The sequence below is a fragment of the Chenopodium quinoa genome, unplaced genomic scaffold (assembly GCF_001683475.1).
Source record: "Chenopodium quinoa cultivar QQ74 unplaced genomic scaffold, ASM168347v1, whole genome shotgun sequence".
NCBI lineage: Eukaryota > Viridiplantae > Streptophyta > Magnoliopsida > Caryophyllales > Amaranthaceae > Chenopodium > Chenopodium quinoa.
The window spans coordinates 1,441,397-1,467,048 of NW_018744137.1; the positions used below are offsets into that span (position 1 = coordinate 1,441,397).

Consider the following 25,652-nt stretch of genomic DNA (forward strand, 5'->3'; position numbering starts at 1 on the left):
ATAATATATCATTGGAAAGATAATTTCAAGATCTATCCAACCATATAAAATTTGGATAAAGATTATGAGGCATGAAAATAAAATCTGAATATATTCCACTTCGTACAAAACAAGGATTCTAAAAAGGAGTAGTTCTATTCAATTTCAAACTCTTTGAAACATAATTATCAATCCTAACTCCATTAGGATTTAAGAGAACATTCTAGAATATTCTAGAAGACTATAATAAATCCTAATAGCTTTAGGAATGATAGTTAATAATAGGCCCTCCTCTAGATCATTGGGTCGCATATAAAAACCAAACCGGGCCCAGTTTAGTATTCTGGCCATAACTTCCTCATTATTCATCGGAATTGGGCTTATAATATATCATTGGAAAAGTTTTTTCAAACCCTATCTAACTACACTATTATTGGACCCTTATCACAGACCAAACTAAACTGGATTGTACGTTTTTCATAAATAAAGTAAGAAAAGAAATATTTTCAAAAAAAAAAGAAGAGATATTTTAATAAAAACATCCTCATCACTAGACTTTTCACACTTTCGCTTTATTCGATTATGATTCAACGTAAAAGATAATCATCACTGGGTTTGGTTTTGGGGAGACACATTTGGGTGGAGACGGTGGTGGAGGGAATGGATTGACAGAAATGGAGTTAGTATGAGAGCACTGAGACAGAGGGAGTGGAGTTGCGTCTTGCGTGTGATAGCGATTGAGTGTGATTGAGTGGGTGCACTGTACATAGGTATACATAAACAAAATTATTTGTTGTATAACTGGAGTCGAAACTCCCTCGAAAGATAGGGTTCTCTCCTTCGAAAGAAAAGTCATATCTCCGTCTTTGACGTTTTCCTCGACCATGGCCGATGAACTCGCAACCAAGTGCTCATCCCTCAGCCTTGAGGATAAGGAGAATGATCTTGTGGATTTAGGAGGTGAAGAAAAATCAGAAACTCCGAACAATCTTGCTGTATTTCTGGTTGGAAAGCTTCTCACACATAGACCCTATAATGTGGAGGCTTTTAAACGAACGATGACAAAGGTATGGGAGCCATTGCATAACCTTGTGATTAGAGTAATTGGACATAATCTATATGCGTTTCAATTTTTTCACTGGAAAGATAGAGAGAATGTGTTGAAAGGTAGACCTTGGTGTTGGGAGAACAATTTACTAATGCTGCAAGAGGGATCTGGAGATGAACAGCCTAAGGGTGTTACCCTCACGCACTTACCGTTCTGGATTAGGGTGTGCAATCTACCTTTTAATTGTCGAACGAATGATGACCTAAAAATCCTAACTGCTAATTTGGGAGAGATGTTGGAATTGGAGGATGATTTTTTGGGACTTAATCGCTATAGGAGAGTTTGTATAATAATCGATGTGCAAAAACCCCTTAGACGCTATCAATGGATGAAAGACAAGAGTGGTAACAAGGTCAAAATAGAGTTTAAGTATGAACGACTCCCCTATTTCTGTTTTGCGTGTGGAATCATGGGTCACTCTGAGAAATATTGTGTGGCCATCCCCAAGGAAGGAAAGAGCAATAAATTGGGCTGGGGCATGTTCTTGAAGGTCTCTCCACGGAGAGGTTTTGCCAAAGAAACAGAGGAAGTCGCTCCGATTGCTGCTGCCCGCAAGCTGTTGTTTGTGACGAAAGGGGAGGAGGAGGTTTCTAATGGTGTCACTCCAAAGCCGATCAGTCTGAAGGAGGGGCAAATGGGGGTGTTTTGGACGAAGAGAGGGTGTAGGTAGTTAATGCAGAAGTTTGAGCACTCAGGTGCAATCTATGGGCACTCTTGATAAGGTGGTGAATTTTGAATAATAGGGGCAAAGTTGATGTAGAGAGCAATGTGACAGTACCTTATGTTGTGAATACTGTAAAACAGAAGGGGTCATGGAAAAGAAGGGAGAAGGAGCTGGCTGGGGAGGTATGGACGTTGATGATGGGAGAGGGGTTCTACTTGAGGTTCGTAAAAAGAGGGGTACAGGGGAAGTGATTTCGGATTCAAATTTGGTGGACCTTGGAGGAGGGAAGAGGAGGTTAATCAGTTCTCAAGTTGTTCAACCTGAAATTTCGACGGAGGTTGGCTCTGACCAACCCCGTCAAGCATTATGAGTCTTTTATGCTGGAACAGTCGAGGGATGGGAAACCCTGAGACAGTTCGAAAACTCCGAAAGTGGAGTATGCGTATTGCCCCTGATCTAGTTTTTATCTCGGAAACTATGATTAGCAAGGAAGCGGTGGAGATGAAAAAAGAGAGAATTGGTTTCTCTAATGCTTTTGGGGTGGCTAGTCGAGGTAAATCGGGGGGACTTTGTTTGTTCTGGAATGAAGATGTGACTGATTTTACTCTTTTGTCTTTTTCGCAAAATCATATTTTTGGTGATGTGAAAAAAGGAGGGGTGATTTGGAGATTTGTAGGGATTTATGGATGGCCGGATAGTGGGAACAAGTTTCGTATGTGGGCTCTTATTGAACATTTGTGTAAGGATATCAATGTGCCAATTATTTTTGGTGGGGACTTCAATGAGTTATTGTCATATGAAGAGAAGGAAGGGGGATCGAATCGAGACCGTAGTGAAATTGCAAAATTTAGAGAAACAGTGGACATTTGTGAATTGAGGAACCTTGGGTTCGAAGGGCTATGGTGAACTTAGGAATGAGGGAACTCAGTAGGGATGGAAATGGCTCGGACTCGGGTCGGACTGTGTAGGGTCCGAATCCGATCCGTTTACTAAACGGACCTAAAGTTCGAATCCGACTCCGGATCCGACTCCGCTTATATAAAACCCGAAACCGAATCCGATGGACTCGACCTCCTCCGACTCCGAATCCATGTCCGTTTTCCAAACATTATTTTCTTCCGTTTCTTAAATCAGAATTACAAATTTCTTCCGTTTCTTAGATCAAAATTAGAAAAAATACAAATAGAGGGGTTGCAGAAGTTTAGAATTTAATTTTTACACATAAAAATAAGGATTTTTTTTAAATAACCACCCCTAAAAGCACCGTGTATTGAAATAACCACCCGTTTTTTTCGATATTAAAAAATACCACCCCTTAAAGTCAAAATCAGTAGATATTACCACCCTTCTCTTATTCCGACTAATTTTCCGATTTAGGATACACGTGTCACCACGTGATTGCTAAATTAAATCATTAAAATTAAATGAAATTTTTTTGTATAAAAAAATCCCCCAAATCCCAGCCCCTTGCAGCCGCCCCCTCTCGTATCTCCTGCCAACCCACCCAAATCAGCCACCTGCTGGACCACCCCCACCCCAATCACCCACTCCTTCTGCTAGCGAACCCCACCAAGCCCCAACCGCAAAACCCCACCAAGAGGTGGCCGTCAGATCTGGTCGAATCGAAGTTATTATTGAAGAGGGGGGAAAGGGAAATTGGATGGAAATCCTAGGAGAGAGAAATGTGAAGAGTTGAGAATAAATCTGAGAAAAGGGGGGTGAGTGAAGGAGTTAAGAAGAGGAGAAAGCCATGGAAGAGGAGGAGGAAAGAGAAAAGATGGGGTGCGGAGTATGAAGGTATAAATACAAAGAGATTGAAGGAAGGAAGAGGAATGGATCCACGAATATGTCTGAGATGAAATTGAGGAATGAGACGCCGGAGGTGGTAGAGTTGCCGGTTATCGGAGGTGGCAGGGGTGGGTGGGGTAATTTTTACTTCGTATAATGTAATTTCGATTTAACATTTTGTGGACCTTATAATCGAAAATCTGATTGGCCTAAATCGGAAAACTAGCTAAAATAGGAGAAGAGTGGTGATATCTACTAATTTTGACTTTAAGGGGTGGTATTTTTTAATTTCGAAAAAAAACGGGTACTTATTTCAATATTAAGTACTTTTAGGGGTGGTGATATACAAAAAATCCTAAAAATAATAATGATTATCACTTGAACAATTATAAAAAAATTAAATAAATTTCAGATCTACATAAAAATAAATACTCGTACTCCAAGAACTTTCAATTCTACCCAAATTACTTAGGGAAACAGAGAACTTTCAAGGTTTTTCTTGGCTTCGGTCTTCACATCTTCAAGTGAAACAAGTGGTGTGAAATCAAACCACCATACAAAAAACAAAAATTACTTCATAATAGATGATGAGAGACTGTTCACAAGTTCTTATTACTTTGGCTTAGATTTCTCTTATTGATTGATAATTGGAGTAGTTGACAAAAAACTCTCAAACAAATGGAGTAGTTCTGAGAAAATTGAGGAGAGAGAAAGGGGGTTAGGAGAGAGGAAGGAGAGGAATTAGGAAAGATGAGAGGAAAAATTGAGGCCTTGAGGTTGAATGGTTGAGGAAAAGTGGCGGAAGGGTACAAAAAGTAGGGTAAAATAAATTTATACTCCATGTAAAACTCGCGGGTCGGACTCGGGTCGGACTTGGTCGGATGCTATATAAGGTCCGACTCCGATCCGAATCCTATTCGGATTCGGAGTTTTTTTATCGGATTCGAACTCGAATTTCATTATTTCGGACTTGGGTCGGACTTTATTCCTTGGATCAGATTGGACTCGGATCGAACTCGAATTAAATTGCCATCCCTAGAACTCAGTCGACACTTGTGTTCGAGAGAGGCTAGATCGATTTTTGGCTTCCCCTTCTTGGCCGGACTTATTCCCTGATGTTTATGTCGAGCATTTACTAAGGCATAGATCGGACCATACTCCCATAGTGGTTCGAACTAAGCCTAGAGAAAGGCAGCAAAAGATACCGAAAAAGAGCTTCAAATTTGAGACCGTGTGGCTCTTAGACAACTCTGGTGAAGCTGTGATTAAGGAAGCTTGGAGCTCAAATGTGTGCAGCGATATCATGATGAAAATGAGCATTATGGGGGGTGAGTTGATGAAATGGAGTAAAAAGAATTTTGATGATATTGGGGGTAAGATTGAGAAGGCAGAGAGTGCTCTTAAAGAGCTCCAACAGTAGCCCATCTCACGTGCAAATTGTGAGAAACGTGTGTCCCTCGAAGCTACTTTAGACGACCTTCACTCGAAACATGAAGCTTATTGGTTTTTGAGGTCTAGGGTGTTAGAGGTATGGGATGGAGATCGAAATACGAGTTACTTTCATCATAAAGCCTCTCAAAGAAAAAAGAAAAATCGGATTGAAGGACTCTTAGATGCTGATGGGGTTTTGCAGAAAGATGAGAAGAGCATTGAAAAAATTGTTTGTGACTACTATTCGAATTTGTTCACTACCACCGACCCTTCAGAGGATAATGTGGATGTTGTGCTTAACCATGTTAAATCAGTCATTTCTGAGACTGATAATGCAGCGTTGCTTAGACCATACACGAAGGAGGAGATCTTCTTGGCTCTGAGACAAATGCACCCATATAAGGCTCGGGGACCTGACGGTCTTCATGCAATCTTTTACTAGAAATTTTGGCACATAGTTGGGAGCGAAGTTGCAAATTTTGTGAGTAGCGTATTACATGGTAATTTTTCCGTTAATAGAACTAATGTTGTTTTGATTCCGAAAGTTGATAAGCCCACGTGTATGACTGAATTCCAGCCCATTAGTCTTTGCAATGTATTATATAAGCTTGTGTCAAAGGCTATTGTACTTCGTTTAAAGTCCATTCTTCCTGGTATAGTTACAGAAAATCAAAGTGCTTTTGTTCCGGGTCGGTTGATTTTGGATAATGCGCTTATTGCTCCTGAAATTTTTCACACTATGGAGAAAGGAGTCGGAGTAGAAAGGGTACGATGGCCCTTAAACTTGATATGAGCAAGGCTTATTATCGGGTTGAGTGGAGTTTTCTGAGGAAGTTGTTACTCACTATGGGATTTGACGGTAGGTGGGTAAACTTGATTATGGACTGTGTTATGTCTGTTTCATACTCTTTTATTATTAATGGAAGAGTATGTGGTTCGGTGACCCCAACCCGGGGGCTCCGTCAGGGTGATCCCTTTTCTCCTTATCTGTTTATTCTAGTTGCCGATGCTTTTTCTCATATGTTGAATAACAGAGTCAAGGAAAAGGTGTTACATGGTGCTAAGGTGAGTAGGAGTGGCCCTGTTATTTCCCATCTTTTGTTTGCCGATGAAAGTTTATTGTTTGCTACAGGGAACTGACGAGAATGCGAAGTTATAGTTGATATACTCAACCAGTATGAAGTAGCATCCGGGAAAAAAATTAATTATGAGAAGTCGGAGGTTTCCTTTAGTAGTGGAGTTAGTGACGAGCAAAAATGGGATTTGATGGGGGTTCTGAGCGTGAGACAGGTGGAGAGGCATGGTAAATACTTAGGAATTCCCACGGTGATAGGGAGGTCGAAAAAAGCCATTTTTGAGGCGCTCACTGATAGAATTTGGAAGAAGTTAAAGGGTTGGAAGGAAAAACTTCTTTCAAGAGCCGAAAAAGAAATTTTTCTTAAATCAGTCATACAAGCCATTCAAACGTATTTAATGGGATTCTATAAATTTCCTAGTTCGGTTAGTCATAGTATTCAATCGGTTATGGCTAGATTCTTTTGGGGTCAACGGAATGCTCAAAGAAAGATACATTGGAAAGCTTGGGATTTTATGTGTGCTCCGAAATGTTTGGGAGGTATGGGATTTAAAGATTTGGAGGTGTTTAACGATGCATTACTCGGGAAGCAAGCTTGGAGGCTCGTCCACAAAGATAATTGGGAGCTTAGCAGAGTCTCAAAAGCAAAGTATTATCCGAATACTTCGTTCCTCGATGCCTTCTTGGGGTTATGGGGGTAGCTATTCATGGAGGAGTATTTAGAGTAGTAAAGCTCTCGTGAAGGAAGGCACCATTTGGCGAATTGGGAGTGGGAAGGAGGTGAATATATGGCGGGATCCCTGGCTAGCTGATGCAGAGGGCAGGTTTGCTACAAGTTCAGAGGTAGCGGGCCTTTTTACTGTGAGTGACTTGATTGATGAGCAATTAAGAGAATGGAAGACTGATGTCATAGCTGGTAATTTTAATGAGCGTGATCAAAAGTGTATTCTTGCAATTCCGATTAACTCTATGGTTACTAAGGATATGCTAACATGGGCGTTTTCTAAGGACGGTTTATACTCAGCAAAAATAGCTTATATGTTGGGGAAAGGTTGTAATCTTGATGATTTTCACCAAGCTTGGGTGAAAATATGGGGCATGAATGTTTCACCAAAGGTTAGACACTTTCTGTGGAGATTGTGTATGAATACGCTTCCCACAAAAGCTTTGCTGAACCATCGTCATTTACTTGATAGTGTGTGGTGTCCTTGGTGTGGTGTAAAGGAAGAAACGAGTGCTCAAGCACTGCTTGATTGTGCCCGAGTTCAGGAATTATGGGAGGACAGCAATTGTGGGACTCTGCTGGTGGATAGGAGTGGGAATTGGTGTGATTTGATTGCTAGGTGGAAGAACATGGATGGTAAATTGAAATAGAAATCATCCTTCTTGATGTGGATGATTTGGGGAGAACGTAATAACAAGGTATCTGAGGGAACTATAACCCCAAATAATGTGCTTCTGGAGACTGGTCAGATTGGCTGAGGAGTATGATTGCTATACAAAGAAGATATATGGTAATTGTCAGGTGAGATCAAGAAGAGTCCTACTAGGTGGCTTCCTTCGCCTTTGGGAGTTATTAAAATTAACTCTAATGCTTGCTTGGCAGAGGAGGGTTGGGTAGGAATGGGTGCAGTGGCGCGAGACAGCAGAGGGGAGGTGTTATTTTTAGCTTGCAGATGAGTGAGGGCATGGTGGCCTGCTGAAATAGCGGAAGGTAAGGCTCTCGTGATGGCAATTAAACTAGCTAGAAGGTAGGGGTTCAAGGAAGTTGTCCTTGAATCTAATTGTGAAGTCCTCATCAATAGGCTTACTAAGGCAGCTGTGTTCTTCTCTGACTTTGATGGTGTTCTTGAAGACATTATCCACTCAACTATTTTTCTTCTTTTTGCTGGACACATGTGAAGAGGGAGGGGAATTATGTTGCTCACCACTTAGCTAGAATTATCCCTATTGGGACTGAGCAAATGTGGATTAGTCATTGGCCCACGTCTATTGCTCCGTATGTACTCTCAGACACTTTGTCTCTTGATTAATAAATTTTGGGTCGTCGCCTTCTCTCAAAAAAAAAAGTAAGAGAGAGAAACAATAAAATATAGTGTAAAGTTACTATATATAGAAGTGATGCAAATAAAAAAAAAACACCCATAAAAGAAAAGTGATGCAAATAAAAAAACGGAGGGAGTACTATATTTAACTCTTAAATTTAAGGATGATGCTCCTTTCTTTTGCTAGCCTGGACCGACTTTTGATCAACAATTATAAGGTGGTCTAAATTGCATTTAAGGTGATTTTGAAATCGGGTCAGGAACAATTTGGGTTGAATTTAGGTCGGGTCAATAACAAGTCGTGTTGATTTCGAGTCGGGTTAGTAACAGATCGGGTTGAATTTTTAGGTCGGGTTAGTAATAGGTCTGGTAAAATTTAGGTCGAGTCAATAACAAGTCGAGTTGAATTTGGGTCAGGTCAATAACAAGTCAGGTTGATTTCGGGTCGGGTTTGTAACAGGTTGGGTTAAATTCGGGTCGGGTTAGGAATGGGTCAGGTTGAATTCGAGTCAGGTTAGTAACAAGTGGGTTAAATTCGGGTTTTGACGGGTTAAAACGGGTTTGGTTCAATTTCGGTTCAAGTCGGGTTCGGTTCAGGTCAATAATTTACGAGTTACATTCGGGTCGGGTCATCTCCAGGTCAGTTCGGGTTCGGGTCTCACTTACTCTGGTTAACTCGGGTCTAGGGTTGGTTTCAGGTCGGGTCAAGTCGGATTTGGGTCACCATTTTTTCGGGTTCAGATGAGTCACTTAATAATCGGATTTGAGTTGATATTTCGGGTTAGATCAACTTTTGACAGCTCTAGTTCTTATCCATAATCAACTTTGTACCCATATTTGGGATAAGGTACGGTTAAGTACCCACATCCCAACCATGAAGTTTGAGGCTTAATTTTTATTTTATCCAGAGGATAATCAACAGTTTCAACTAGTCAACATGGTTCAAGAAAAACCAATTACGTAGTGCAACTAGAAGTCTTTAAGTAATCATTAAATGTCTTACTAGATAATTGTTCTCAAAAAAAAAAAAAAAAAAGATAATCAAGATGCCACAAATATCACATTCAATGGCTTTGCGTTACAAGTTTAACCAATAGACCATATATTATAGACTATTGTCGACGTTCAAGAGTAATGTATTCACAAAGACCATGTGAAGAAAAAGGAGTATAAGGTTGGTATCAATATGGCTCAGCAAGGCGATAACAGCAGATCATGGTTGCAGCCTCATAAAAGCTTGCTTAAACCAGCAACAGCATCATACGTTAAAATGACCACAGTTCACATTGTAGCTTCTACTTCTGAATCAGACTCTGCAGGCACTGAAGCAGTATTATTGTTTCCACCTCGTAGACGAGTTGATACATTGTCAATTGCAGCATTCAGTTGGCTCAATTTGGTATTGAGGGTTTGTCTAGTCTTCTGATTTTGTCCAAACAAAAAAGGAGTTTCAGTATTTGTGTATGTAATTAAGAAGCCTCAAGTGGTATGTCTAGCCTACATAGTAAAACACATACCTCCAGGCCCTCATCATCATAATACATTGGTCGCCTTGCTTTCCGGAAACCATATTCATCTTCATTCAGCAGAGATCTTCTTATCTGATTGCACAAAGAAGCCAAACACCATGATTCCTTTCACTTTTTTTCCCTTAAACAAGACAATATGAGAACAAACCTATCATTTTGTAAAAGCAATTGCTAAGCAGCATACACTAAGTAGCAATGAAGGTCCCAAGAATCTGCACTTTGAAACTAGTCTCCCAATAGAATAATCAAAACCACCATAAAACAATTATAATTGATCTGTTATTAATTCTCAAAAGTTCTTTGACTCTTCAAGTTCTAATCCACAACATTGAACAGTAAAGCAATTGCATACTCTGCATTCCAAAAGACAAAAAGTATGTCTTTGCTCCATGGAAACTTCCTTCAAGATGTGGCACTTCATCTGAAGCAACAGTATGGACACCTGACACTACATTTTGGACCAGGCATTTTTCATTATATAACTGGGTCTAACAACAGGCATACCCATGTCCGCGACAGACAGTATTAATCAAGTCTAACACTGTGCTAAAACAGGTTTGAGGGACTCTTAATTTGATAAAAAATATGGATCACTCTAACATAAGGTTATTTCCCAAATTATCCTCATCCTATCACTTTTCACCATTTAATGAGTATTTAATTATTGAAGCAGTAAAAGACATCTCGGTCAAATTATAATATGAAGTATTTACTTACTTCTTTGTTTTAGGAATATTAGGATTCTTGAACAGGTGACTAAAGCTGTTTAAACCTTAAAAGATATTTATATAGAAATTTAAGTACAAAAACAAGTACATAAAACAGTTATAAGAAGTAAAGTAACAGCTAATTCCTCACATAATATAAGTACATAGAACATAGCTGTGCTAAGTTCCTAGTCTTCCTACATGTTTTAGTTCATCAATCACTTGCTGTACTAAAATATGTAGGTAAGGTCAACTGCAATTTACAATTACATGCAAAGAGCTCTTATGTGAGAATTAAAGAGTTAAGCAGTTAAACCTTAAGTGCAAAAGCCAAATCACCTGAGGAGCAAAAATATATGCCAGAGTTCCACAAACTGCACCACCAAGAAGAAATCCAGCAATAAAATCACCACCTCCTCCACTTCTTTCAGAATCGCTGTGCATAATTAAGCGAACAGCGTAAGGACACAAAAAGAAAGCTCTTCTTCAATCTAATGAAATGGGGGGAAGGGAAACCACCCAATCATTTTTTTTTTTTTTTAGTTCCATCCACAGTAAAACCAACATATGGTGAGTTATTTGACACATCCCTGAGCAATGCACCAGATCAAAACACCTACAGAGAACCATACTCCTGTTTTATGAATGTAACAACTTTTTTTTTATGAAAAAACCTCGTCAAACTACGAAAAAACAGTCTTCTGAAAAAAATGAGAGTGGAGTTATTCTAAAAACGAGAATTTTACATTATAATCCAACAGCAACTTTAAGAAGTTAATGGTCAAAGTCATCAAGCAGTGATAGCCTATTATTCAGAAATAAAGGAACTATAGGGTATAGACTACATTGATCAATATAAGCAAGGTTTACAATCCGTATCCATTTTACAACCAATTTCTCCATGACTAAAATCATTATTACACAAGGAATTGGGACCATAATTACAAGTTACAACCATGATGAAAGCAAAGTTACTTATATATTCTCTTCTCAGCTTTTCATTTCATTTTTGGGTGAGGGATAAAGAAGACACATATAATGGGCAAAGTTGTAAAGTTCAAGAGTAAAACCTGTACTGAGCACGAACAGCAAGCTTATGTTGCACTTTTGATCGCTTTGACTTTGTTGGCAAAGCAACTATTGACATATTCCCTAAGGAGATGCATTTTGAGAATGGAAGCTCACAAGTTTTGATATTAGATCCACCTTTGTAATAAAGAAAAGTAGATGGCACAACATGAGCTTTTATTAGTTGTGACAATATAATTGATAGGAATGAAACCAGTGGCATATCATATTCAACACCAATAACAAATGCCAAGAGTAAAAGATATATCAAGGACATTGTTAGTGAGATGACAGACATCATATATCATACTTGTATTATATCAACCTTGGCATAATTGCATCACTTATCTCCAGGAAAGATCGAAATCCGAGCCATCCAGCAAACATATTAAATCAACCTTCCACCATTTAATTCTAGAACAAATCAACAATCAAGGCATCCAGAAAACATATTAAATCAACCCAGCATCATTTATTTCCGAGACAAATCGAAATCCAAGACACCTAGCAAACGAATTAAATCAGGCCTTGCACATCATTCTCCCAACACTTCATAATTATGCATACCACATAGTGACACAATTCCCTTCACTCAATCTCAGCAAGGGTAGTATAGAAGAAAATCAATCACAAATTTTTTTCCCGGACATTTTAAAATAGTATACGAGACTAACATCTCCAAACACGAGGCTAATAAGCGAAAAGACGTATTCACAAAGCAGATCCACAAAGACAAAGACCAAAAACTTTCACATACGAATACATTTCAACAATAAATACTCCACAGATTACAATACTGCAAGTCCACAATCCATTGTAAGATAATCAGATCTGAATTAACTCCATTCACAATACAAATACCCTAATTTCAAGAAAACTACAAAAATTCATGTAAAAACCACTCATTTCTAGTACAAATCAAAAATTGAAGCCATGTTCACAATTAATCCACTTATGTACATAATTAAATCATGATTAAGCAAGAAAATAAACTAAGAATGCTTAATCTGTCATCATTTCACCATTTTTAGTTCGATGTTTCGGATTATCGAAAAACCTCAAAATTTCCGCCAGTGAGTTGCAGTAGATTAATTAATTTTTGCAGCAAAAAGTACAACTGAAAGGATGATTGAGAAGCTTAGAAAGAGAGTAATGGAGGAGAGAGAAAGAGAGATTACCAGAAATAGCAGAGGAAGAAAGAGAAATCGCCATTATTAGTGAGAAAAAAAAACACAGTATAACTTCGGGAAGAACAGATGAGTTCAGGTGTTGCCGTGTAGTGTATTGTTGATTTGTATAGCCGTGTGGCATGTAGGCCATTTGATAGAAACTCATAAAAATTAAAAATAAAAAAATAATAAAAAAAAAAAAAAAAAAAAACTAGAAAATTTTAAATTAATTTTGACAGGAAATATTGGATATTATTTAAAAAAAAAGCCCAATTCAAAATTTCAAATACTTCATCGTTTATTTTTATTTGCAACTTATGTTTATAATTTATTATATACACCTAGGTAATTTGCTCATTAATTTTTGCCCATTGAATAAATGAGCATAACCGTACACGGTACAAAATAGGCTCTCGCATATGCTATATATAGGTTATGGAAGCTACATATTAGTGTCTTACTAATACATAAAGTGGTGGTACAATTATAAGTCTAGGTGATCAATGACATTGTCATTGCTGGTCAAGTGGCAAAATTATTAGAGTTTTTATTATTATACGAATTGATATAAATGGCAGAGTAGTAGTTTAAGAGGTCTATTTCCATGGGTGGTCATTTGGGCAATGGGTGGCTACTCACGGTCTATTATTTTACATATGTGAAATGATGCTTAGAACAATTTTCATAGTGTTCAAAAACTATTGTGTGATTTGTTTCCTGTGATTGAAAGAAAAAATTTGAATATTGATAAGCTTATAAGAGTGTAGCAACAAGAGCCTCGTAGCCTACAACATGGATGAAGATCGATTCACTCCACCTTCAGGACGTTACTAGGTTAACGCGGAGATAATGGTTGCGAAAGACAGCGCAGGCTTGATTTTGTTACAAGGGGAGAAAGATTGTGCCTGAACTTTGTATACTATGAAGCTGTTTTGCTGCATGCTCTTGTTCAGCTAATCTATACTTGTATACAAATTGTGCACTTTTGCTCTTAACAAACGATCAATAAAATAAATTTATCATGCTAGTATCCAAATTTCAATGATCAAGTATAGTCATTATTAGATGCTCAATTAAATATAGTTGACCAACTGGATAAAAAAGAACGCACATCTCAGGATTTTGGAGACAACCAGAGAATTCAATGATATTCTCCGTCCATTTTTCCTCACCAATGAGTTAACAACAAATTGAAGCCAGATAGATTACAGATTCAAACTCAGAAAATTTCAGGCGAAGATCAGTAATCGTCTCTACAGATGACAACATGCTTCCCAAAACATGCATTTCCCATTGAACAAGCCTACAACAGGCTGCATTTCAAGCCCGGTTCAACCCTTTCTATACAAGCTGCTACTTTTCCACTAGTTCTTTGTCTTTGCATTATTTTTGGGTGGGTGAGGGGAGATATGGGGGAAAGGATCTCGGAACAACTATACAAGTATCATATACACTATTCATTTAGTTATCCCAAACAATGGTCATCTGAGCCGAGGTCCAAGCAAAACCAAGATCAGAAACAGTTCAGTTTGCACTCCTAGCCACTGGCAAGATGAGAGACTCAGTCGAATCAGAATACAGCATGAATATTCTTTGGTGCGCGGCTTACCAAAAATGGTTTGTAATGATAATCTGTAACAATTGTTACAGCTTAGTCCTACAATCTGGCCTTGCCCACAAGCGCCAGTCATTACTAACACTATTCTCCACCAGTACAAACTATGAATAAATTCCATCATCCTCTACTTTTACTCAGAACAAGAAAATATTTCAGAGACTTATTTTGCTATCTTGTAAAGAAAATGTTAATTGAAGTACATTAGACAAAACTAGACAACAATTTTCGGAACATAGAACATCAGTTTGGATCATTATGCATTTGTGGACTGTGACGGCTACTATTCTCTTTATATACAAAGAGCCGTGCCTATGCACCATCCAAGAGAAGATTAAAAAAAAAAAAAGACAGAAGGGATGGGGATTTTTGAGTAAGGGCAGGGTAAAATATCAACAAATCCTGTGGGGTTATGAACATGAGGCATTGGTCCTCTCAAAAACCCATGAGAAGGATCAAGTATATGACCAATTGATTTGCCATATGTGAAATAAATAATATACATATGAGAACTGACCTGTCTACTTGCCTGGTGTACCCCTGAAAAGAAGCAGAGAAGTATTTGCCTCATGCCTTGCAGGAAGCGCCTGTTCCAGATTTGTCAGGGGCCTCTCAGGCCTCACTGGGCTTTCCTTACCCGAGAATGGAAATGCAAGGGAAAGAGAGAGAGAAGCACTGGCATCTTCATCATCTTCCTTTGAAGATGGTATGTCAGGAGGCCTGTCAGGACCTTTTTTATCAACTTTCCCAGCAAAGAAAGGCAAGACTCCTCCTTTTCTTGACTGTTTCTTTTCAACTCCTAAAGCAAGTTCCAAGTTCGGAGATCCATCAGGTAGCCGATTCTCATTTCCTAACAAAGACGACACTTTCCAAGGCAATGAGTGATCTTCTGATGAGGTACTTTGAGCAGCATGTGGGTCCACAAGAAAGAAACATCTCTCAGCTGATTCTGAATTCACCATATTTGACTTCCCATCAACAGCATCATTAGATGTATTTTCAATACATGAGCTAGTGCTCACATCACGCATTTGAGCTGCAAACCTATCATTAAAAGCACTTGGAACACTACGTAGATCACAACCATATAGATCATCATCCTCTTTTAATCTTTTGCTGACGCATGCTTGTTCACTACCTTCTGAGCCGTCTTTCATTTCCGCCCACGGCCTCTTTTGGCATGGGATCACAGAAGTAGCTTCTATTGTATGTTTTGATTCTTCATCTGAATGTCTTTTGGGTGAGCATTGCAAGACAGGGAGGGCTTCCATACTACCATCAACAGAAACATTTATATCCACAAACCCTTCTTGTTTTAATCCCTCCTTCCAATTCAAATCGACTTCATCATTCTTCCACACAGAATGATTCTTGTCTACTTGCCCCACACTATTCTCAAGTTTCGCCTGGCATCCATTTTCCTGTATGTTATTCACACACTGATCTTCTTGCTTCAAGTGATTCTCAGACTTTTCATAAATTCTGTTGCATACTGTATGCAGCACTTCCTGTTTTTCTATAGCGGAAGCAGAGCAATACTCTTGCTTACTCTCCATAAGCACTTTGGAAGAATCAGATGAATTATCTCGTTTCACCGCCTTCTTGGGTTCATGATTATCAACTACCTGTGTTGACTGCTGATGCTTTAATATTACATAAGGGTCTTGCCGATTCTGATCTTCCTACATACATTGGGGAAAACTAGTCAGGATTACGTACAGAGAATCAGTACAGCAAATTAAGTAAAGGAGATGTATGACTGGAATGCAACAAGTGAAGATACATTATCTAAGTAAATCCAGCCAAAAGAGCCGAAAATAATGAAGAAAAGATCAAGGAAACCAAACATTACCAGAGCAACAGTCCGTGAAACAGAGCATGCTTCTGTACCTAAAACTGAAGAACATTTTTCGGTTATTTTATCAAGGTCCCTTTGGCTGGTTGGTGAGCTCAAATTGGTCCTACCTACATTATATCCCTGGTCAGAACAATCTCCATTAGACAAACTGCCAGACTTTTGAAGAGATGACCCATCTAAAACTGGAGCCTCACATCTCGGTATAACAGTATCATTGCCTGATACAGATAAGTCTTCTACTGCGGGCCTCTGCAAACATGTGTCCTCAGAGAGACAAGCAGCTGAAACATCATCTTTGTCTCTAGGGACCATATTTGAAACAGAAACAGAAATCTCAGGCCTCTCCAGAGAAGCATTTCTGTCATCTGCGCAAAGTGCCCTCCGTCCACGGAAAACCCCCCACATAAAATATAAAGAATTCCAACCTGCAGAAAAATAGCAAATTACAATAGCACAACTCTTTACTACCTATCAAATTCAATTCTATGTAAAATATAAAACCACCCATAGAAACAAGACAGCTCATGAAAAATTGTTAAGAAGCGAAGAAACATAACAGATCAGGTCACAAATGAATGTAAAACGTGTTGCGTATTTTCTTCATAGGACATCAAAAATATAATTTTGTATTCTAGCATTTCACAACGGCAGCATCAACCCATCCTAAGGAGAGAGAACAAGTCACGAAATAACAGTAAAGTAATATACAATCAAGAAAGTGATTGTGGAAGAGGAACCTCATTCTGTCAAGAAGTAAAGGACAGTCATAGGACATTACCATACAAATGTTTTCCACACAGGGCAGAGAAGATGTAAGCAAAAGTTTGGAATCAGCAAGGATCAAAGAAACGGTAAGTCTTTAAATCCAACACCAAACCCTGCTAGGTAACGAGCCTTTTGTTCGGCAAGGCCCTGGGCTAACAACATATTGTGTTGTTGCATAAAGATTAGACAGGTCAATCTAGGTCAATTTTAGGAACTATTGACTCCCAGCAGCTAAGATTATACACATCAAAAACAATTACAAGATCACAAAAGATCAAAATATGAAGACTTTGGGAACTTACGCTGTGATCTATGAGAAAGTTGGTTTGATGGAAATATAAGGAGTTCGACCCCATTCACATTTCCTTTAAGAGCTAAGTCATGCTTCATCATATACTCCAACGTATTCTTGTAACTCCTCACATAACTGGGACACAAGCAACAAAGGCATCACAATGAAGACCAGAGCAAATGAGCAATTACATGTATAACCACAAAAGTACTTCAACTATGAATATAGAAGAAAATATGTGCTAGCACAAACCTCTCAAGATCTTTGGCAAAAAAGTACAACGCAATGTTATCCTCGCGAGGGCCTGCTTCCTTGAACTGAATAGGCCACGCACATGGTCGAGATACTTCGTTAAAAACAATTTTATGCGGAAGCTTACTCACCACTTCAAGCACTTTTCCAGATGCACAACTTGACAAATGAGCTTGAAACCCACCCCAGACTTCTAAAAGTTTTCCATTTCTATGTATCTCAAAACCACCTCTGCAAAAACAAGCAAGCATCTCATCAGCAAAATATAAGATAAAAGAAAACAAACCTAATATCAGACAAACATCACGAAAGAAGCCTGAGAAAAGAGCTCATACTGCCAGACAGCCTCTTGTTCAGGGATGACTGATGATGTAAAAACCGAGTCTTCTTCAGAAGAAAGAACAGCATCAGCAGGGTAAACTTTAAACTCCTTTGCAGTACTAACAGATGTATGTTTGAATGAGTTTGATGTATTGCTGAAAAGTCCTGCATCTCTTGCATGAACTGCTTCCTCAGCGATTAAATCCATCGGTTGATTTAGAACTGCACCTCCTTCCTGATTTCCTTGACTAATTGCCACTGACAACTCATTAAGTTTCTCAGGTATCTTATTCTTTTTAAAAATGTGCTGCTTTTTTTGCATTGCTGCCTCAATAGCAGCCTTTAACTTATTTTCTTCATGCATCCCATCTTTTACTCTCGGCAGGAAAACATCTGAGGAAGCCCCTCGGCGATTTCCACTAATCAAAGCACCATTAACACCTTGTTTAGAGCGACCTAAATTATTTTCTAGTGCTTTTTCAGTCTGATTGTCATGCCAATCTGCCTTGGCCCCGTTGGTACCAACAAGTGATGCGTCAGCAGTCCGCACAGAATTTAAAGCTGGCCCGTCCTTTAAGCTACCATGGCTGGGCTTTGCTTCGGCAGAGCTACTAGTTCCAGATCCCCTGATACTTGTCCCTGATAACCTCTTAGATTCACCTGATAAAAAAAACCTAACTATCAAAAACTTAAAGAGGAAAACATCAAAACTAGGACCATCACTGGATTTCAAAGTACCTGAACTACCCATAGACTCTGGTGACTTGTAAGCCAAATTGCAGGCCTGCTTCGACAAACTAGTCAATTTTCCATCAGATTGAGCATTCTTGTAATCTCGACTATTGCTTACAGAGATGTTTTCAACACGAGGAAAGCGCTTGGAAGAATTAGCTGCTGATTGAACAGGAAAAGAATGGTCTGATTTGATGGAGTTTTTTCTTTCAAATGAGCCACGATCTCTTACTTGCTTCTGACCTTTCAATTCCTGAACGGGAGCACACTTTGGAGACAGCATTTTGACTTTCGGTTCAGTCAAACTAGAGCGTCCTAATCCTTTAAAAGATGTAGATTTGCCAATCAATTTCCCTAACCCATCTTTTGCATCAACACCACCTTGCCTTTGCTTTTGAACAACTTCTTCTACCACCTTTACAGTTGCCTTCAAATTAGAGGAGCCAAAGGAATTTGACTTAGCAAAATTACCTGGAACAAAAACAGGTATTCAATACTATATAACCTAAAAAATATAAAATGATGATTATAATAATAATAATAAATAAATAAGCCAAATCCACAAGCACATGAGAAGTTACCTTTCAGGATGTGAGAATTTTTGGTAGGAGAACGTGTACTTTCCGATGAATCCCCAGCAGATTCAGTGCCTGTTGAATACTGATTTCTAAGCTTTCCCCTTGTCTTATCCATATTCTTCAATGAACTATCCCTAGAAAGCACAGGCACTCGACTAGGACTTAACGCAGTTGGCGAACCTGCACTTGACTCAAAAACCTGCTTTTTTGCTGTTGGACCACCTTCAATGCTGTCTCCAGACCTCTTTGCCGATAGTTGTTTATTAAGACTAACAGTTTTCAATTTACTACGTTCACTTAAGGAGTCCTTATTATCCATCTTAGTAGAAGGGTCTGAATTTACAGAACTTGTCCTTCCAAGAGATTTGCTTCTTTCAGTACCACCTAACTTTACGGGCTCCTGCTTCCGTGCTTCCACTTCTTCATTATATTTGCATTCTTCACAAAACCAGTCACCTTCTGGAACTTTCTCAAGCATCACACGCATGCAATACCTAGTTCGAGAAATTGATACAAGTTAAGATTTAGTCAATACAGCAGTTATCACCAGATCAAAATTAAAAGAAGAAAAGCTTTAAACATACGTGTGTTCTGCACCATCACTGCACTTACTGCATACAGCTAGCAAATCTTCACGGCCAGCATCACCACAAATATCACACACCTTCACCTGTCAAGTTCCCATTTAAATAAACTCTTAGTATGGCAAAAAATCAAGAACAGAAACTAACAAGATGTGAAAACAAGTATTTTCATGTTGTAAAGAAAGCAAGACAACCTCATATAGCCAATTGCATACAATGAAAACAAATGGTTAACAATACAGATATAATAAAGCAACCTATGAACATATGCAATGGCCATATAAACTAATAAATGCTAGCTTCCTAGCACTGTGCTTGAAATTGTGCATTCGATCAATTCAGTGGACAAATAAACAAGACACCACCAAGAACATGTTCAGGCATTCCTTTTTGCTTTAAAGAGAAATAAAAAAAAGGCATGTACAACCATATGCCTATCTATAATCTGTTAAACCAACAAATATAACAGGCCTCCAGGTCAATCAGGATATGGCAGTGGGAACATTGTAGGTCACAACAACCAGCATTCAGAAGACTTAGCCATTGATAAGACCAGCATACAAGCTTCCATACTCCACGGGAAATTAGTTATAAGAGAAACAAGCAGGTGTAATATGGTTTAATGCTCTCAACAAGAATGACTGAACTAGATTTATCCAAATATTGTCATTTCTGAGGATGATTAGCATAAAATTCTTGGACAGATTACAGTTGGAAAAAAAACACCAATGTTGTAAAATTTTAAAGTAGATGTTCCCCAGTCAAGTAGTTTTACCAAAAACACCCCTTTCTGACAGTTTTCAAGGAGTAGCATTGGTGGAACTAAGCTACCCTCCCGGTTTCAAGGGATCTTCTCCTTCACCAAACTAAGCTTCAAAAGGAAGGAAGATACCTATAATGCAAATTTTCAAGTAGCAGCATTGGTGGAACTCAGCTGTGCCGAACCCCATTCTATACTAGGGTGACTAAGAGAGGCAAATTCAAAAGAGACGTGAATCAACTCAAAACACTCATCGATTAAGTTCTAGTGAGTCATATCATACCAAATTAATTAAATTAAAAAAACTGTTTTATAATGTTCCTAATGTATTCCATTTCTGATTTATAATGTTCTATATATATTCTGTTTCTGTCTGATTCATAATGTTCTTAACATATCTACTTTATTCCAACAGGTTGATAATTTCTAAACAGGAAAAGCAGAGTTTCATACGATAATATGCCCTGAATTTTCTTTCCAGCATAACATATGAAATGACAGCTAATAAATAAAATGGCAAAGAGAATAGTGTAGTAGATCACGAAAAAGTCAGTATATTTTAACAGGATAAAAATCTCAAAAAACTTTACTTACATCTTCTTCCTCAACATCAGATTCATCAACATCATCTCCATGAGATGTTTGCAAAGAAGATTCAAACTTTTCATCAGATTCCATTACATCATTTGACTGCATGAACTTCTCATTCTGGCCATGAAAACTGTCACTAGGTGATGCGGATAATCTCTGAATAGTAGCATCTGAAGATTGACTATTCTTTCTAGATTCAAGGTGCCCGTCTTCCATATCATAATCCAAACCTGAACTCCCAGGGTTATTCCTCAAATCAACTGCCTCAACTCCTTGACCCAGATTGTTAACTAGACCATTCTCACATGACCCACTTCTATCATTTTTATCTGTACCTGAGCAAAGAACCTCATTCGCAATATTGGTTTTTTTATTAATAAAAGTGCCATCGTTGCCCTGTCCTAAACCTCTCTGGTCCCTCCTCCACTCAGAAGCCACCAAAGTGGAACTAGGATCCTCACTGTCATCAGCTGCCTGGCAAAGGTCAGCAGTTTGATCATTCTTCTTCAGCACCATAATAACCAGTTATGATGCTCAAAAGGTTAACAAAATGCTAGAACAAATGTGTCTTCGATATTTGCCTTTTATAAACCCCCTTGCCTCAGTACACACCCCTCGTGTCCTCGAATACAAAATATTTCCTGAAATAGGAAATGAGAAATCAATTGAAAATTAGATTAAAGTTAACAATCATGAATGTTCAAATAATTTATTTTTTTTTTAAAAAAAAAAAAAAAAAAAAAAAAAAACATATGCAAGCATATCAACAAAAAAAAATACAGAAGAAAGGAAAGAGGTAGAAGTCATGTGTATGGAAACTGAGGAGTTATAATCTTGAAAGATTAAGTCAGAACTCAGAAACTGAGGAGCCATTTCACAGTTCCATTTGATTCCTAAAGATACACCATTTTCCCTTGTATAGTTGTATCTACACTTATTTAATTAAAATTTAAAACTCCGATGCTATATTTCATGAGTACAGCCAGCCAAATATAATAGTGAATAATAATAATAAATAAATAAATATTTTTTTTAAAAAAAAGGACCCATCACGCTAGTGATTGACCACCAATGTCATGCTAAGAGCAGCATCATGATCCAGCCCTTCCCCAAAAAATATATAATGTAATGACCAACACAAAATTTACAAAGTGAAACCCTGTCATAACCAGATGCAACCATGTAACAAGACTGTTAATCGTCACTTAAAGAAAAAGATTTCAACAGCAATGAAGAAATGCTTCACGTTTCCAAAGAAGCATGGCAACTTAACAGTAAAAAAAGCCGTTACTCGCATATTAGAGTTTGTTCAATGTAGAAGAAATGCAGAGCAATCTTAATCAAACCAATCCAACAAGTCACCATATTGAGCACAATAATATCACCAATATAAGCTAGTAGATGATAGTAACAACAACAGTGAAGGATGATAATAACAAACTGTCCAACTGAAATTCCAGAAGTGAAGGATAAAACACTCTGAAAAATGAACAAAATTGAAACGGTCAGATTACAAACACCAGCAATCCTTTCATCTTCTCCTGTCTCCCTAACCATCTTCCCTCACTGAGATTTCAGTGTGACTGAAGCGCGAGTTCAATCGATAACTCATAAGCGCTGCAATCCGTGATGATGCATGTCATAAAACCCACAACAGATATACATCAAATTCTACAATCCCAAATATGAAATATAAAATACAACGCATGAAAATAATCAACAAATTCAAAAAAAAAAAAAACTAATCATTTCTTCAACATTATGACAATATCATGTTGCACACCTAAAAATCAATCATCCATTAACTAATCCATCACCAATCTAGAAGGCCCATAACCAACAAACCCTAATTAACAATTACATCAACACTCACAAATTTGAAACCCTAACCATCAAAAATCAATCGATTTTACCCAAATTACTCACAAATTAACCCAGTAATCACAAAAATCAATCAATCAGCCCAAAATCACAACACCCTTAAACAAAAAAAAAATCATCAAAAATCCAAAAAAAAATTAACACAAAATTACAAGTGAAAAATCAAACAAAAAGATCAAATTAAACCCAAAAAAAACTAACCTCAAAAAAATCCAAAGATCGCCCATGAAAAAAGGAGACAATTAAAGCGGCAATGTCACCGGCCGCCGAGCAGAGGAGAGAGAAATTAGGGCGTTATTGGTGTTGCAACTGAAAATTCGTCACCGACTATATTTTAAATTTATAAATTTTATTCATCAATTTTTATTAAAAAGTATTGATACAAAATTAATAATTTTAAATTAAATTTAAATTTTATTCAGAGAGTTCTAAACTTTCTCTCTCTAAAACTTTCTCTCTCTTTCTTCCAAGTTATGGAGTTGGGGATTGAATTTCTCGGTTCAACAAAAAAAATGGGGAGGGACTAATCAGCGAAATGAAGCAAAATTGAGGGACTAAAAGTGAAATTATTGGAAAGTTAGAATGGTTTAGATTTGCAAATTCTGGAGATTAATATAGGGACCAGTTTTTTCGCGAGTGTGGTTTACACGTGTGGCGGGTAAGGGTTAGGGTTTAGATGGATTCAGTCGTCAATTGCCCAGTCAAGGGTCTTTCAAATTTTATAACACCGTAAAAAAAAATATTATGAATATTTTAAAAATAAAATAAGAAAAAGAAAAAAAATGTTACTTTTTTTTTTTGGAAATAAAAGAAAAGAATGATTGAAATTTTTTTTTTTTTTTATGGAAAAGAGCCCCTATTAAAACATTGTCTATCATAGGTTTTTCCGACCTGAGATACAAGCTAGGCTCTTTGGGAGTGAAAGGGGGAACGGTAAGAGAATCCCCACCCTAACATATCTCTAGTGGGATTTGCTCCTACAACCTCAAGGTTGATTGAATGTAATATTGTAGGAGTAAGATTCTTTTTTATGTAGTATAAAATGTCGATTTTATATAATTTTACATGTATGTGACTTTTAAATCTGTGAATTCTATGTTTCATAGTACTTCGTAATACCACAAGGTTGAGTTTTGCGTTTTTCGTATAATACGTATACGATATGAATTGTGACGCAATTTTTATTGATATTTTAAAAAATAGATTTTATGGACTTATGGTAAAAGGTTTTTTGATATTTTTCAAATATCAATTTTTTTTTGGATGAATTGATTTAAGTTTTGCATCAACAAATGTAAGAGGCAAAGGGGAGATGATGTATATGGCACTTAAAAGTAATTTAACAATATAAACTTTAGTTGATGCGCAATTTTTCTGTGAATTTCCGAACCAGTGTTGTCAAAGTAGGAAAAATATTTACTACATCTTATTAAGTCTTAAGGGACGCATGTATGCATACATGCATCAAAACGTGTATCATCCGTCACAGAAGGGTTATACTTTCGTGCAAAATTACCTCAAGGTTTCATGTTTTGATTTTTCATTCAACAAAAATGTAAATAGATCGAAATAGGAGTTTAGTGCTGAAATAACTAGATAAAGCCACTAGAACAATGGTGTAGACAAATTCAATCTCACCATTTTTTAAAATTTGACCAATTATAACGCCTATAAGTTAAATGATATCCATAAATTAAAAGATATGTTCTAGTTGTTTTATTTTACAAGAGTTTTTGTGATGGTTGTTATAACTAAACAATTGACATTTTTGTATTTCATTTGCAATAAATAACACCTTTAATACTATTGTTAACAAATGGAACCACCTATTTGGACTAAATGTGATAGATAAGCAAAGCATTTGATGCCCACTATTTTAGTCCATTTGAACTCCATTCAATTTACTCTACGTCATTTTTCTACATTATTGTACCTTTAAATCATCTTTCCTTTTTTTCATATGACTTGTTGAGTTGTGGATACATCCATCAAGGTGATTATCTCACCTTTGCCAATACCTAAATATGGGAGCTTCATCCAATTGATCTCAACTATGTACGAAGTGTATTATATAGAATAAAGTCTTAGATGTTAAATATATGGTTGTGATATAAATATGCTCTCCAAATTTGCCTCGGAGATATTAATCACATATTCTTGCTTTGTATATATGCTAACCCGGGGATCAACCAGAATTACCTTGGAGACATTAATCACGTATTCAAGCCAACAAATTGTTTTTGAATCTATTTGTTATTTTGTACTTTAGAGTAATGTAAACAATCTTACGGAGTATTATAATTAGGTACTGGTAAAACTACAGAGTACGGAGTAATATTTATGCAGTATTTGATAGTACAAAAGATGCAATCCAGGAGGAAAAAATAAAAATAACATAACAAATGAGGACACTCTAACCCCAAACTTTTATTGAGGTTTGAAACTTTAGTCATCAACAAAGTAATTATTATTATTTTTTTGGGTAAGATAGATATTGTAAAATAACCAATATTTTACCTAACAGATCCAATTTCGCCTCCTCATCTTCTAGTTCAAGATTTCTCAAAAGACTCACAGTCAAGTCAGAAGAATCGTTGTCTAAATTACACTTTAAACGCTCTTTATAAAAATGGTTGTTTTAAAAGTAATGCTTAGTATCTATTTTTGTCAACAACATTGGCATATCAGATCCTAGATTGCTTGGTTGTGCGCTCATCAGCAATTAAAGGCACACCTACTCAAACCATTTAGAGCTAGTATAGGGAAACAAACCCAAAAAACAATCATCCTTCAACTCTTTCAGATTCAACACTGGAAGTTCAGGGTTCGTCGCCATAGGTCTGAATGATATGAGTGAAGG

The 25,652-nt window shown here is 37.4% G+C and overlaps 3 protein-coding genes across 4 annotated transcripts; 1 reads left to right on the forward strand and 2 right to left on the reverse strand.

Moving 5' to 3' along the window:
- The first annotated feature begins 863 nt into the window (after positions 1–863).
- LOC110693106 lies at positions 864–1,757 on the forward strand. The gene has a single exon (XM_021870230.1). It carries the CDS (start codon positions 864–866, stop codon positions 1,755–1,757), a length of 894 nt encoding a protein of 297 aa, XP_021725922.1.
- A 7,274-nt stretch (positions 1,758–9,031) lies between these two features.
- Positions 9,032–12,726, reverse strand: LOC110693047. The gene is made up of 5 exons (XM_021870169.1): positions 12,573–12,726; positions 11,397–11,532; positions 10,666–10,762; positions 9,608–9,691; positions 9,032–9,512 (listed from the first exon to the last, which is right to left on the reverse strand). The coding sequence occupies exons 1-5, from the start codon at positions 12,712–12,714 to the stop codon at positions 9,372–9,374; spliced, it is 600 nt and encodes a 199-aa protein (XP_021725861.1). The 5' UTR covers positions 12,715–12,726; the 3' UTR covers positions 9,032–9,371.
- A 1,603-nt stretch (positions 12,727–14,329) lies between these two features.
- On the reverse strand, positions 14,330–23,564 carry LOC110693048. 2 transcript variants are annotated; one of them, XM_021870170.1, is made up of 10 exons: positions 22,994–23,557; positions 20,915–21,552; positions 19,561–19,646; positions 18,980–19,470; positions 18,405–18,869; positions 17,681–18,326; positions 17,346–17,576; positions 17,104–17,228; positions 16,031–16,461; positions 14,330–15,860 (listed from the first exon to the last, which is right to left on the reverse strand). In XM_021870170.1, the coding sequence occupies exons 2-10, from the start codon at positions 21,425–21,427 to the stop codon at positions 14,700–14,702; spliced, it is 4,149 nt and encodes a 1,382-aa protein (XP_021725862.1). In that variant the 5' UTR covers positions 21,428–21,552; positions 22,994–23,557; the 3' UTR covers positions 14,330–14,699. The 2 variants fall into 2 exon arrangements, with proteins under 2 accessions (XP_021725862.1, XP_021725863.1); XM_021870171.1 differs by having other exon boundaries at positions 15,570–15,856; positions 22,994–23,564.
- Positions 23,565–25,652: the final 2,088 nt, after the last annotated feature.